The following is a 16,138-nucleotide window of genomic DNA, read 5'->3' as shown; positions in this document are numbered from 1 at the left end:
GATTTTTGTTTGTTTTGGTTAAATATTGTAAAACTTTGGCTTTAGAAGTTTATCATCTACATTCTCCTCCTCAATGGGTTGCACCTCACTTTTTTTGTAAGTTGTATAACGGGACCACAATCAGAAAAAAATCCTGCTCATACATGCACCATCTCAACTCAGGTTTTAGGTGAAACCCTCCATCCTAAATATGTAGCTCTTTGCTTGTCATATGATGGTTGGTTTGTCTCAGGCCAAAAGACTACAAATATTTCTACATGGTTGCCACTTGATACAGAAGGACCCTTGTGAAATAATGCTTTCGGTATTGCTGCTGTACGGTAATGTAACCCAGGAAGACACTAAAAAGTATGGGGGGTGGGTATTGGGGCTGTCTGCTCTTATCTGATCCACGGCACTTGCCCCAGGCTTGCAGGCACATAAGACACATGCATGCTCAGCAACATGACAGGAGCGCTTACTGGAGCAGTTTGTATAGCTCAATAACCCAGTTAACTGTGATCTGATGTCAATACAGTTCTACCTCCTTGCCGCTGTGAACCTTGCATGTCGGTGCCTGCTCGCTCTGCCTCGGGATCAGTAAATGGAGGTTGCAGCTCTTCTCTGGCCAGGTTGAGCTCTTGGCCCTTCAGCGATGAACTCTTACTCTAATGAGAGCCCTGTGTTCAGTGTCATTCAAGGTGCACGAGGAACTAAGATTACGATTTTTGTCATCAGGAAAAACCCTCATATACTGATTCCTGTTAGCAGCTGATAGAAACCTTGCCAAAATTCCAACTTGTTAGTCACAGTTAATTCAAATAAGAATCAGCATGGGAACTAGACACTCTAAATAAGTGCTATTACATTTCTTTCTAACATTATCAACGCGTTCTCAGGTAGCAGCGATTCAACGATAGCAACCTGCGTAACAGGACTTCCACTTTATCTCTCATCTCCAATGTTTAATCTCTTGTTTTCTGTTTTCACTCTTTGTATATCTTGTCTCACTGTTCTCTGTTCACGCCCACTCTTTTTCCTTCTTCTACACTTCTCCCTCACCTGCCTTCTCTCTCTTCTCCCCCGCATTACACATACCTTCCTGAGTCAGACAGAGGTGTGTTGGTCAAATGCATTGAAGGCTCTTTATTCCCTAGTGTTGATCTCTGCCTCCATTGGCTCCCACTGCTTGACTCTGTTTACTAGTACAAGCATACAGTACATGCACACTTACACGCTCATATGATCCATAATTGTTTTCTTATTGAAATTCATATTTGTGTGTGTCTTATCAGGGGTTTGATTTGTTTATGCTGCTTAGAAAAGCTGCCACAGCCTCTGGCTACACAACCTCAAAATACTCAGAACACGTTTGTCCGACTTTCAGTATTTGTATGAAATGTTTGACAATCATTTTTATCACAATGTCTCTTTTAAACTATAAAGAAAAGCAGTTCAGGAGATTAATGCTCCAGCAAAGGAAACACACACTGCAAATGTGAATTTGGTCTCTAGGGGACTTTCTGATTTATTAGTTTCAGATTAGAGCATTGTGACTTTCCCAGCTTTGTGTGTGTACTCGCTAAACTGCAGCTGTGCCTCGGCTTTAGCCTAAAGAGGCACGTTGGATAGGGAGTTTTTTGGTCTGTTCGGATGGGAGGAGTTTCAAAGTCTGGTGCTGTTTTTTTGTTTAAATATTCCCATTTGTCTCACCTGCTTGGATATGGGTGACTATTTCAATCACACAGGAAATGTATAAATGCTTGAAGGTGAACCTAGGTTTTGTCTACTACACATTGACAGAAAAAGTGGCATTTAGATTTAGGTTTGGCTTTAAATTGTAAGAACACAGGCTGTAGCTTTTATAGGAAAAGTTTGCCTTTAGAACAATATTGTGTCTTAAAATATTCTATGTACAGGCTTCTATATAGAGTCAGTAAGACTGGGATTATACATGGTGAGGATTTCTAAAAGAAAAGGAGTCGTCTCTCCTCTCTGCAGTGAATTAGCCATGCATCTATCTGTGTGTGTCTTTGAACACGCGTGTGCACGTGAGTAGTCGGCCATGACGTCCACCTGTTAGAAGTAGCTGTTTGTTTGATCCAACAGAAGCTTATGAGAAGCTGTTCCCTTCTCAGACACACACACACACACACACACACACACACACACACTCTGGCATCCTCTTAATGTTTTGACAGCTGGCCCTGATAGAGGAACTATTTTAAGGCTTGCAGTGAATATATCTGCGTGTCTCGCTGCTGTCATGTGCACTGATAAGTGGTTTGCCTGCCTGTCTGTCTGGTTTGAGGGTGTCAGTTTGATAGGCAGTGTTCGGCATCGTCCAAGCGGCGTCTGTCAGAGAACACCAGCACTGGATGTGATTTACACTGTGCTGAGACGTTCCACACACTCAAAACAATGAGCTAATCTTTTAAAAGCTTTGATTTTCAAAATGCTGCAGCAAACTCATTGATTTTCAGGTTTTTACAGACTTGCGTGTATAATATGTTTATTGTTTGAAAAAGCAGTAATCTTTATTTCTAAAATGGCTTCCCACTAGTAGGAGAGGTCATAGTGTTATGCATATCATAAGTCGATCCAGTCTGTCAGATTGGGTACTGTGGCTCAGGAGGTAAAGAGGGTCGTACATCAGCCAGAAGGTGGTGGTGGGTCGATCCCTAGCTCCTGCATTCTGTGAAATAATGAACCCCAATTTCCCCCTGATGGCTGTGAAGGCAGTGTGTGAGTGATATGTGATAGAGAAGGTGTTGCACATAGATGGACTGTGTGAATGGGTGAAACTGTAATAATATAAATAATATTTTTTTTAATTCAAGCTCCATATATTTGTCTGTTTGTGCTTTCTTTTTCATTATATTTAAATTACACTAAAGTTCATGATCAAATTTTAAAATATCAAGTCTTAATTACATTTCTCTATCATAGGGGTTTAATAACGAGATCTTAAGTAACATTGCCAATGTTTTTATTCATACTTTTCAGCTAATATGTTGATATAAGACATTTTATACTCCCTAAAATCAGTATCAGCCCCAAAACATCCATATTGGTCGTGCTCCAATTTCCTAGACACTGCAAACCATGCCCACCTGTCACCCTTTACACATTATCCTAGTGAGTCCCATCAACCTATGTATATAGACTCTCTGAAGCTTTCCCCCTTTTTATTTGTGTGCTTGTGGAAACGTGATATTATTTAACCGTCTCACCTGTTGAGTTATGGATGTCGACAAGTGAATTAATTCCTTCATCTTTTCATCCTACAGGACCTTCACACCATCTACTTACACCTCTACCATATGGACGTCCTCTCTAACCTCAGGGAACACCAGCTAAGGTAAAGTCTTTATTTTTCTGCTATTGAAAGATGAGTCAATCCCAGTATCAGCCTACCAGATTGACTGTAGAATAGCCGATAGGCCAACTTTCTGCGTGAATAGTAATTATATAGGGCACACCCTACTCTAACAGGTTTAAGAGCGATTGGAATTTTTTCAAGTGCCTTTTGCTCGAGGTTCACTTTTCCAAGTTTTGTCTATTGTTCACAGGCCATTCCCGCTAAGGTGGTTGTTACGCGTTCACACCAAACATGTTTAAAATGTTCTGTTTGAAGGTCAGGCATGTGAGGAATGTGGTTGTTGCTTGTTGGGTTCAGTTAAGCAGATCGTTATCAGCCCTCCTGAGAAATAATTCGACAATGGCAGGTTTTATAACAATGATGGTTTTAGATATTGATGGCAGTTTTTCATGATTAGTAATAAATGATAAAGTTGATGAAAATTCATAGTTAACCTTTGCCCGGTAACCAAAATTGAATTCTCGTGGTGGCAATTGACTTGTGTGGGCTCACTTGACCAAAATTCAAACAGACTGCAAAAGTCAGGCCCAGCCAAAGAAAGTGAAACGCTAGTTGGGCTACAGCAAGAAAACGAGTAGTGGGTCACCTTAACACTCAGAGCTGACGGACAGTAATGATGGTGTCTAAAATTGGAGAGCTGTTCTCAGATGTCTGGGATGGATGTGTGACTGATTTTCAGAGCTAGAGAGATGTATTAGGGATGTTGGGGGGGTTTTGGGAGGGGAAAAAGTTAACATCTTTATCTTTCTCTCTCAGGTCGATGTGCACCTCAGGGAGATACGAGAGACATGATGCTAACCACGTCCTGTTCTAGTAAGTACAAGTCCTCGCAATGTGCAGGAAGTGCTCGGTTTTCTGCTGCACTTTATCTCTCTCTTTATTAGAATAACTTTTTCTCAAAGGTATTGTCCGTAATGTCCTGATTCAAAGATTAGAATTAAGGTATAGAAAGGTTCTCGGTTTGAATATTAATTTAGCTTGGGTCTGCGTTTTTTCTTCTTCTGGGTAATCCACAGCCCTGCCACATGCAGATTGGGGTTAGTTCAAGTATGTAAATTGACCATAGGTGTGAATGTGAGTGCGATCTGTCCAGGGTGTACCTCACCAATCGCCGTATGTCAGCTGGCCCCCTCAAAGGATAAGCATCACAGATAATAGATGGATGGAAATGTTCCAAGTAGAAATGTGGATTAAGGCTGATGTTAAATCATCCACATTATGGGCCGTTTCTTAGAGAAATGTTTGAACAACCCATTAGAACCTCATTTTTTTTGCGTTGATCCATTTTTCTTGAGCCTATTATAGCTGTCGGGTTGAGGACACTGATGAGAAAGTGACGCTAATGTTGACAGATCCACTGATAGCCTGCCTGCCTTAAGTTCTGCCTGTCCGTCAGAGGTTGTGAATAAAAGGATACTGAGGTGAATGAGGCAGAAGGACGTCGGTTTATCATAATATAGGGTGGGAATTTAGAGGAACACTAGTCAAGGGGAAGGGGGGAGTAAAGGATGAAAAGAGGGATGACAGAGGAATAATATACTAACAGAAGGTAAGGCTGTGGATCGTGTTGAAAAAAGTGGACAATAGATGTTGGGATGATGAGAAGACAAGGTGGGGAAATGAGGGGAAGTAAGGAGCTACATTAGAAGAATGCAGAGAAGGAGACAAATGGGGTGAGGAAAGAATGGAAGGAGGAAAGGATAGCAATGTTGAGAGGGAGGTGAGACGTGGTGAGAAAATGAAGTGAGGGGAGTTTTGAAACACGGTAGGAGAGGGATGAAGGCAGCTGAAATGTGGAGGAAGTGTGAGAGATGTCCTGTTGATGTATTATAGTCCTCGCTAGAATCACATTAGAAACTCAGTGGTTTCATTTACCATCCAATAAACGCACTCACACACACACACGCGCACATGCATGCACGCACACACACTTCCTCTCTTGCCTACCAGGGGCCAGTCTTTAGTACCTTAACCCAGAACAAAGCACCTGCCATGTACAATTAATCAGTATCTCACACACACATACACACAGTAACATAATCAGCCCCCTCTCTACTCATGGCCACGGGCTATTGCCTGCTTTGCCTGCCCTGTTGCAACGCCCCTACCAATTTGCTAAGTTTGTGCCTATAAAAAGCTCTGCCCTTATAGTTGAATGCATTGAGAAAATATTGCCCCACATATAGGACATGGAAAATCCACTGTTGCTATCAATGGAAGAAGAGGGTGTTGCTCATCCCACTCCATGTTCCCAGGCTTTGTATCCATGCGTCTGATTGACCTCTCTGATTGTTTCCTGACTCTTTACTGATTCACGCACCCGGCTTGTTGTGTGCATAATTAGACTGGTGCTGGGTATTAATAGATAAGATCAATACGTGAAATAGCGTGACCAATCATATATCTTCTCTTCAGATGTAAGAATTTCATGTTGCATCGTGACAGACCAGAAAAACGTGACTCCCTCAGTTCCGTTTATTCCAGCCCTGTTAGCATGGCTGCATGCTAATGGGTTCTATGCACCTTACATTATATCATAGCTCTATAGTGCTTGGCATGGAACATGTTTCTGCTAATGCAAAATGCATCGCTTGGGATTCAAAGGTTGGATGTGCACTATATTTTCTTTCAAATATTTAGAGATCCCACTCTGCATCTCTTTTCCTATAACTTCTGCATTTTTCAAAGACTTGAGATACTTCTCCCGCTATTGATTTAAATTGTCTTTCCAGCCAATTCAGCCCTAAACATAGATTTGTGAAGAAGAGAAAAGCCCCAAGTCGGCTCCAAGAATCTGAAGCAAAAACATATAACATATAGCAGGATATACAGGGTGTAAGGAACAGAGCATCAGTTAAAAGCCTGAGTAAGCAGAGCTATGCTGAGGATTGAAATGAGGCAGCGGTAGGGTTGGGAGGAGGGCCGGGGTCTCTACAAATGATTTGTTTTAACTTCAGGGGACTTTTAAACTTTTTACATAAAGCACTGCATGAGCCCGACTCTGAGAGCAGCCTGGAGTGATCGTAAATAAATGGCCAGAGATCCAGACTATGATAAAAATTAGGAACATATGCAACTGCAAGTTACGTTTTCTGGTGCGTGATGATCGTTAGGCTGTTAAAGTGCTTTGGTGTTTGGTAGTGTGGTCACCATTATGGTTTAAATGGGTATAATTTCTTCACTGGATCATCGTCATCATAAAAGTTGGTGGCATAGAAGAGCCAACGAGAGGTCCCGACCCCGACACAAGTGATAATGAGAGTGCAGGAAAATGAGAAGAAGAGAAAAAGCACTACTTTCAACTACAATGTCTTTCACAGAACAAGTACACAAGGTCCATCATAGCAGCCTAATGATCAACTGGCACTCACATGTAAAACTTTAACTCACACGATCTCAGAAAGTTGTCACATGTGAGCCTGTTATGATCATAGTCTGGAGCCCGGGCAAAAGTGGTATCAAAAAACCTCAACCTACCGTTCATGATAGATGTTGCAACCGGCGTCTCCGGGAAAGAATGTGAGATTGTCTATCGCAGTGTCATTAGTCCCTTTAAAACAGTTTGTTTGAGGCAGGAAAGTTGCCTCTCTATTTAAAAGGTATTAACAGGATAGTGGAGGGCATTGTTGTTGCACTATTATACCAGCAGCAGGTGTAGTCCCAGACCCAGATCAGAGCTGGAACTGTGAGACAGACGCAGATGCTGTTGTGTTACACTTCACATCTCAGAGTCTGCACTCGGGGTTGGCAATATGCCGGCTTGTTTGATTTAGTGCAAAGGAAGCGTAATGAAGTGTAGATTTAAACTAACATGACATTTTGGAAAACTAAAGAACGTACACACCAAATAATTAACAATCATGATATATATCACAGGTGCAAGGATGGGGATATTGAAAGTTCACATTGTTCGTGTTTCTGACACATTAGGTGTTGTGAAGCACCGACTGCAGTGTTACTCTGTTAGTGTTTCACACCACTGTGTTCTGTGTCTCCTCAGCCCAGACAGCATCGCTACCTGTTGGTACATCCTGCTCTCTGGATCAGTGTTCGTCAAGGAGCACATGTACCTGGCAAGGTGCTGGTAAGTAATCGCACGCACAACCACACACACACACACACACACACACACACACACACACACACACACACACACACACACACACACACGTGCTTATGTGTGTGTGTGTTTTTATCCTGCCTTTCTGTGTGTTGATCTGTAACAAGGAAACAGTCATAAAGGGGAAAGGTATCAAAACACAGACCTGATATCCGAGTTGTTTGGGTGCATATCATAAACCATACCAGGGCAGATATGCTCTGAGCAGTAAGGACCCACTTGGACTTCTGGCTGGCCAGGTGATGTTCTGTCAAAAATTCAGAAATAAATTCACAAAAGAAGTACAAAAGAATTTTTTTACCGACATGTCGTGCGTTTTATATATATATATATATATATATATATATATATGTATGTATATTTAAGAGATTCATCCAGAACATGTTCTGAGCTAGTAAACCAGAATCATAAGGAAATACCAGCCCCCACTCCACAGACCCACGAGAAAGCAAGACTCAAAAAATACCTTAAATAGCGATGTTGCACCTGTTTAAACACTGGAATTGGTTGTAAGCAGGAAAAGCTGTGGCAGAAATCGGTCGGTGTTCAGCACCAATGTTTATCTTTCCTCTGTTGTTGTAGTCGACCTGAAACTGAAGCATTGCATGCCAGGGATGGAAGAGGGGGCAGGCACATATAAATGCCTTTGGAGCATTTATATGTCTAAATCAAAAAAAAAGATGAGCCCCTGGTCAAGAGTTTCATCTGCTGGAGAGTGTTTGTTAGGAATTGAGACTGATGACTCAAACTCCACAATACCTAGATTTGCCAGGGTTCCTGCTGGTCATGGTGTTTCTTTTGAAGGAAGCAGCTCTTTGCTTTTAACGTTCCCTTGAGATTGTCACTGAACGTCATGGCAAATTCTGGAGCACTTTAAAGGAACATGAAACCAAACATGAACTCTAATTATGAAACTGAGAAATGAGTTTAGGTTTGTAAACTTTGGCATGTAAAGGACCCTAATTCTGAAGATAAGGTAAACAAAATTCATTAATATGGAAAATCCATCTATTTTAGGGATACTACCAATTCCTTATCATTTGAGTAAAGTGTCTTAAAATAGTGAAATGTTCATTGCAGTTTTCCAAAGCACAGAGTGATGACTTAAACACTTCCCAGCGTCACTGTTGAATAATTCAATTCAATGGACACTGGTGCTCTTAGTGTCCTAGTTTGAAAGGCTGGACACCTCCCTTCTCTCTGCTGGGTAAGTTTGATAAGAAATTCAGCTGATTGGACAAAACTGGGAATAATTAAATAATGCAACAGTTGGTTCAGTTGGTTGTACTGATTACAGATCATTTACAGGCCACATGTTGAGGGAAGGAAGAGAGAGAAATAGATGGTGTGATACTAAGTCAGTTTATCCAACACCAACAAAACAAAGCACCAACTGACCGACTGGATTATAGTTGGCCAAGTATCAATAACCTCCGGGCAGTGTGCGTGTGGGTGTGAGTGTGGGTGTGTTCCATTCCAGTGTAGGTCAGTAGATAACAGAGTGGGGTGGGGGAGGGTCAGTGCCCTGCAAAGGACTGGAGGGTGTGTGTGTGTCTGCACATGAGTACTAGTAACAGCAGGGGGGCTTCGAAAGGGTCACAAGAGGGCTAATAGGGGAATGTTGTGCATACGTGTGTGTATACGCGTGTAAGTGTGTGTGTGTGTTTGTGTGTTGGGAATGCGGAACCCCTGGCAGAACAGTGGCTGGCCATGTGTTCCTGAGCAGCCTGCCCGCCTGGAGCCCAGAAGCACATCCAGGCAGGAAATGAGCAGGCTACACACACACAAACACACACACAAATGCACACACCGACACACACATTCACACACCTCCCTGGAGCCAGCGGACAGACAGAACATAGCAGAGCGGGAGGGAACACACACACTCACACTCCTCCCTCACTTCAAGACAAACTAAAAGGCTGACAGTCACTTACTTCTGCTTTCTGAAGAAACTTTTAACTTGTTCATTCTATTCTGGAGTGTAAAACAAACACGTGGATCTAAGCCTGGATTAACTGGAATATTATATGTTCCCCTCTCCTCTTTGTGGATAATATGCCGGATATCATTTCACCTAAAACGATTCCAAAGAAGTGGACCCCCAACATTCCGGTTCCTGGTCAGTGATCTGAAGCTTTTTTTCAAGTTTGTCACACTGCTTCCCATCTTGTAGCTGTGGGATTGCAGCCGCTAGCACTGTGACTTCAGTTGAGATTTTTCAAAACTCCCTCTCTCTCTCTCTCTCTCTCTCTCTCTCTCTCTCTCTCTCCGTGTCTCTCCCACTCGCTCTTTTTTTCGTCCTGCGCTTTCTTCAACCCAGCATGCTCCATTTCCTGCCCGCCATCGTTTTAACCAACTCGATAACCAGGAATTCCCCATGGCACTGTGGCAGCATAGCTTAACACAGCTCGGACCCGCAGCTCCGAAAACACACACAGGGCTGTCTGTCTTCATCTGCTCTGATTATCTCAAAGAGAAGCAGACCTACTTTGTGTTAAACTCTTTCACATGAAGCCACTCATGGTCTCGGTCAAAATGTTTGCACTGGCGAGGTTTGATTAAAGTCAGTAATGATTCAGTGTGCAGTGAAGGCTGAGTTAAACAGTCAGAGAAGGAGGACATTATGGAAATCAAAGCTTGATTTGGATGCAAACACTATCTACAGCAGCAGGTTATATATTTACATGCTATTGTTGCGTCTGGAGGATTTTTTATCGTCTTATTGTTTAACTGTGTAGTTGTTTGAAAGCTTTACTTCCTTGAAGCTCCACAAGTCAAACATTGACAACCGTGTAGTTCACTTATCTGACTATTTATGAATGGACGATCAGTCAAGTGTGTTTGGTTATCAATCTCAAAGCTGTGAGGAGACTTAAACTCACTGTATTAGAGTTGAGCTGTGGGGGTTTCTCTGTTTTGCTCTGATATTTCGAGGTTTTAAATTACCCCTGTTACCCAATCCCCACCCCCACTTTCGTAATGTGCTGTAATGTTTTTGAACGACCCACTGCCATTATTACTTGGAGTCTGTCTGGCTGTTTTTGATGAGCTTATGTGCGCTGGTGGTTTGTCTACTCTTGACTGTCAGCCAGCTCTCCAGTCTTCCTAAATGTGAGTCACAGTGGTCAGTGTTTGCCAACCAAACACTAAAACCAAGAGGAAGCGCAGCAGAGTGAGCTGAGAATAGTGTCAGATTGTGGTCAGCAGTTCTCTTTTCCTTATTATTGGTCATCATTCCCATGGATACGTGTGGAACATAGGCACGGCACTCTCTGTGGGTTCGATTTCTGACCGAAACTCTCACTTAACAAATAACACTAGCCGGGATCGTCTATGTATTGTTGTCAGTTGAAAGTGAAACTCTTACTGTCGCACAAACAAATCTTTTGATTGTTATAGATCAAATAACAAATTGGAGAATTCGTTTGTGGCTTGTTTTCCTTCAAAGCAGCATAAAACAAAAGAGCCTATTCTTTAATTCATATTAGTTTGTGTCATGAACACTGTTTCTAACGTTCACCTTGTGATCACGATGATGTAACATAAAGTAACTACTGCTTTGAGTTGTGACGTTCTGTCAATCGCCTTTCACCAGAACCTGAAGCACCACATTCCCAGAGTTTTGCATAGTTTGAAAACTGGAGCTGAATTCCTCCTCAGCTGTTGAGCCACAGGTTTGTTGATCATTTCCAGTAGTGGTAAATTTCTTACAGCATAGCACAACACAGAAGTTAAACTGACATTTTCTATTCATATTTTGGGATTAGAATTATATTTTCCTTTTCAAACCTCACCAGGTCTTTGGTTTGACTCCAATAAAATAAAACTAAAATATCTTGTAACATGCTGTATATATTGCGATGCTATAACATGCAAACCTTGGCATAAACAACCCTTGTGTTCCTTAAAATGATAAGCCAAGTTTAATATTTGTAGTATTCTTAATACTATTTGGTCACGTCACTGGGTTTTCCAGGCTTATGACACCTCAGGGTGTGTGTGTGGCCTGAGTTTCTGTGCCCGGCTGTCATGGTTTATTGCTCCGGGCGCTGCAGCTGTCACTGGACCTGGGCTGAACCTGTTCTCGTCTCTGCCAACAACTTGTTTCTGCAGGAAAAGAGAGCAGAGAAATCATCACCTGCTGAAATCCAGCGCAGGCTCAGCTTCAGTGCTGGGAGAAGGGCCAGCCATTCCAAGGAAAGACATTATACTTGGGGGCTGAAGTAGCTGATGACTTCACATATTTATCAATGGTAAAAGGATGTGCTTGTCCCCCGAGGCCACTCTTTTTCTGTGAATTGAAATAATAAGATAGCTTGGAAATAATGTGAGGATGCCAGCATGGTACAGAGGTCTTGAAGAACAAATGACGAATTAGTTTAATCATAAAAACGCTTGGTCATTTCAACAGAAACAGCGGAAACTTCAGTTGGTAGTTTAACAAACTTAAATTGCAATTGAAAGATGGTGGGGCTCTTTGTAGAATAGGTGATTAATCATTGATGTTGATGATTGATGGGACGGAGAGAATGCTGAGGATCTAAATGAGATGCTAACTGGACTCTGTTAGACTCAACCATGGCTCTGGATATGAAGACGGCAGGTTAATGGGGTGGAGGAGTGTTGCAGGGAATAGCTGAAATGACGACTGACTGTAAGAGCGAGGCGAACAGATGACGTGATTGGCTCGTTATGGTGACATTGAATTGGATTACTGAGGACGCCCACACAGTCAGCTGATTGATAAAAGAAGGAACAGGCTGAGAAAGATTTGTGAATAGATGAGTCATAGCGAGAGGCTTCCTGTCTCAACTTGTGCTGAGAAGCATGCAAACCAACAGCCTGGTTTTGAACTGACATTGTTGTACGATGTTTTAGGGCATTACATCAGTATTGATTCATGTCTTGATCAATCCAATATTCTCGTGTCTGAACATTCATGTGGTGGACTATCAGAACTTAATGAACACCAGATCAATAGAGGATTTTCTGTATTTCTCCAGGATATGAGGTTACTGTTTTTTGTTGTTCACTTAAAGTAAAACTTATTTTATTTCATGCGGACACATAAACTAACCCCTGCCAGTCGACGGCACGGAAATTTCAACTACAACAGGGATATGTCCTGAACTCTACTTGCACTATAAGCGGAGACTTTTTGTGCAGGAATAAATAAGCTTGTTGTATAAACTCTCTCCGCTCAAGCCATGATTTATGCTTAATGCACTGGTCAGCTTGTTTGTTTAATGAGATCCTGAAACTCTTAAACCCCCTTTACTTTGCAGGACTGAAGGTTTAGCCATCAAGTGGTTTTAGAGGTTTGTCTTAGTTCCTCTGCGGGACGCAGATTCCCAACAGATGACAACAGAGAGGTAACAGATCTCAGTTCAGTCAGGGCAACAGCATCCTTTGGTGGGTACATGCTCATGCAGTCGAACACACAATCTCAATTGCTCACTTTGGGTTGACACAGGTTTGTTTATTCTTCTGCTTTTGTGGGAGTGCAGTAGATCTAAAAGAAGAAGTGACAGGAAGGAGCAAACATCAGAAGCCACATTGAGGTGTATTAGAGTTTGTCCAACCTTTGTCTGTAACTACAAACAGACACGGCACATCCAGTTTGCAATGTAGAGTCTGCCATCTCTAGCTCTGCTGCTCGATTATTATTTAAAAAAAAAAATGTGATTCTTCTTCGGTTGTTTCACCAACCTACACACACATACCAGAGTTTGTATACCGAATCTTAGGGTCCCAACAGCTCGGTTTTATGTTGCACGTGCCTGTGATCAGGGAACTGCAGCACAAGCTGCACTGTCACTGCCACTATCTTAGCAAGGACACTTTTACATTATTACATTACATTACATGTCATTTAGCTGACGCTTTTATCCAAAGCGACTTACATTTTAAGAACACTCATCATTTTATGAGGGGCCATCTAGGGGTTCAGTATCTTGCCATGGACACTTAGGCATGCAGATGGGATAGAGTGGGATTCGAACCAGCAACCTTCTTGTTGCAGAGCACCCGCTCTATCCCCTAGGCCACGCTCTCCCCACACTTACATCAAAAATGCATTTTCTACCCCCTTACCCTAACTTAACAACCATACTATAATGCAAGAAATCTGTGTGTGTATTTTTAGTTTGCTTCTCTCGGAATCCATTTATCAAATCTACTTGAAAGTTGGTGAATATGTTGCTTGGGGCGCCAAAACATGCAGTGTCGAGTTGGTGCTGTTTGGACAATATTACTACATTTGGAATAAACAGACGTGCTGAACGACGCTCAGTAGCAGTGGGGGCTGTGACTTGTCATTGTAAGTGACTTCAAGTGACATCATAACAAAGGTGAAGTAACCTGACGGTGGCTGGGTCCAAAACGAGTTGATCCATGGATCTAAGCATGATGCAGCTCAATCTGAGGTTTCTACATTTTTTCCCCCTGTAAATGGGTTTTTATTGGTAGTATTTCTTTGTTTTTGCACCTTTTTAAGCCCTATGAGACAAATTGTGATTTGTGAATATGTTAAAAAACATTTCCTTGTTCATCCAAAGTTCGGGAGATATCTTCTAATGAGGTGCTCTGTATTTTCTGTTTAATTTAATGGCCACCTATGCTGAAAAAAGCTATACTTAAAAAAATCTGCAACCAGCAATACTGCCAAGTTAAAGGCCAATTTCAACCAGGCATGCTTAGAACAGGCACAGCACTTGTCTTGACTAAGTGCCTAACCTAAACCTAAACCCAATTCTAACCTGAAGCCTCAAACCATGTCTGAACCCTCTAACAGCCGTTTTTAAGTTGTGAGGACTGGCTCCTAAAGTCTAACACTCAAACTGGTCCTCACAAAGGCAGACGTAAACACATACACACGGACTCGTATACAAGCAGAGACAAGCTTGGCAGGCTTTGTGCTGCGCTGACAGGGACCATGCGTCTCGCCTCAGTGGAGTGTGGAGAGATCTGTCAGAGTCGGGCTGACCTCCAGGCTAAGGGCTCTGAGAGAACTCGAGAACTGGAGCCCAGCAGACTGCATTCCTCCTCGGAACCCCTTGAAAACCCCGCCTGGTGTTGGTGCTCTGCTGGGAGCTGGAGTTTAGATAGTATATACATTTTGTTCGATGTATTCAGTCTCTCAGGTTGGTTTTCTGGTCAAAGCTCATACTATTTGAAGATAATTGATAATTAGACCAATCAACCCCAACATAAAAAGAGGTAGCGGGTCATTTCACAAATGACAAGACAATCAAATGTCAACTGAACCCTGTGGTGTAACAATGTGGGGTATTCTAACTATTGGACCTGCTGCTTGGGATCATGTGCTTGCTTGTATCTTCCTCACTGGAGTGTCACTGACAGATGACGGTAAACCTCTTCGCAGCTCCAGGAATGTTTTCTGCAGCTGACACTAGCCTCTGACCTCAATGTAGGGAGGCAGGAATTTCCTAAGAGGTAGAGGGCAATAAAATATCCCACGATTAAAAAGCAATTACCTTGTATCAAAGGTATAATTATTCTGCTTAAACCCATTCACCTCATTTAAGGTACTTGAGGTTTGAGGGCTTTTTTTGCCTCTGTCAGCGCTATACAACGAAATAAGAAAAATCAATTTATAAGGCTTAATATCTTTTACGGTCCCTGGATTCACCTAAACATAGCACTTTATGAAAAGGGGAAACCAATAATATGTTTTACATTTACTGAATAATTTAGTTTACGGTAAAATACCTGCTGTAATCCTCTGAGCTTTAACGCTGTTGCCAAGAAGCAGTAATGCTCTATCGACAAGGACGGGTGCTCTAAGGTGAACCTCTGCCCCCTCGTTCAGGAAGTCTTTGGACGTAGATGCACAATGTGTTCGAGTTGGTGTGGCAGATATTCGGTCCCAAACTGCAGCTTACGTTTTCCGTACAGTGTTCAACGAGACTACACAAGTGTAACGTTTCTCTCACAAAACACAAAGTGACAGGTGGCATTTAAGCTTATTATCTGTTAACATTTTGGATTGCCCTCCACACTTAAATGTGGGCAACTAAAACCTTCTCAAAGGTAATTGATCAAACTACAGTTGAAACGCAAACCTGAAGAAATCCAGACCCACAAATCAAATCAGCTCATAGAGTTATAGGGTGTTTCTGTAGAGCCCCCTTCTTTTCAACGGAATCAGTGTGAGGCACCACACGATTTATTTCACAAGCTTTCTTCTGTCTGAAGAAAAACAGCTTATGTGTGTTTTTTGTAACACATTATGAAGACAGACTTCCATCTGAGCCCTCAGACAAGAAGGTGCCATTGTCAGAACAGTGTCTTCACTGGTGTGAATGTGTGATTAAGGATGTGATGAGATGAAAGGTTGCTACTGCTTCTTTATTTTGGCTCAGGGAGAGGAAAGGCCATCAGTAAGAGGAGAGAAAGAAAGTAAAGTATGAAATTGAATATAATATAAGGAGAGAGGGCAAGACAACAGAAAAGCAGAAAATGAAGAAGGCAAGAAAGGTTAAGTGGACAGGACATGGCAAAGGAAGGAAAAGAACAACAGAAAGGAGAAATTACAAGTAGTCTATGAAAAACGCAAAATAGTGTAGGGCAAGCGACAACAAAGATACATTGGAATGATAGCATGGAATTGGAAGAGAAAAAGAAGCGAAGGG

The 16,138-nt window shown here is 42.1% G+C and overlaps 1 protein-coding gene across 5 annotated transcripts in view; it reads left to right on the top strand.

Moving 5' to 3' along the window:
• rapgef6 (Rap guanine nucleotide exchange factor (GEF) 6) overlaps window positions 1–16,138 on the top strand; it is a 125,317-nt gene that overhangs the window by 25,391 nt on the left and 83,788 nt on the right. For 4 of the 5 annotated variants that reach the window (XM_062406031.1, XM_062406029.1, XM_062406030.1 and 1 more), the window contains exons 2-4: window positions 3,270–3,340; window positions 4,118–4,174; window positions 7,362–7,445. In XM_062406031.1, the coding sequence (XP_062262015.1) occupies window positions 3,270–3,340; window positions 4,118–4,174; window positions 7,362–7,445 (212 nt within the window). Of the gene's footprint in view, window positions 1–3,269; window positions 3,341–4,117; window positions 4,175–7,361; window positions 7,446–9,367; window positions 9,604–16,138 lie in introns of those variants that run through there. The other variant, XM_062406032.1, reaches the window with a different exon arrangement.

Source organism: Platichthys flesus, chromosome 15 (assembly GCF_949316205.1).
Source record: "Platichthys flesus chromosome 15, fPlaFle2.1, whole genome shotgun sequence".
Taxonomy (NCBI): Eukaryota; Metazoa; Chordata; class Actinopteri; order Pleuronectiformes; family Pleuronectidae; genus Platichthys; species Platichthys flesus.
This window is presented reverse-complemented; position numbering and strand designations above follow the sequence as displayed.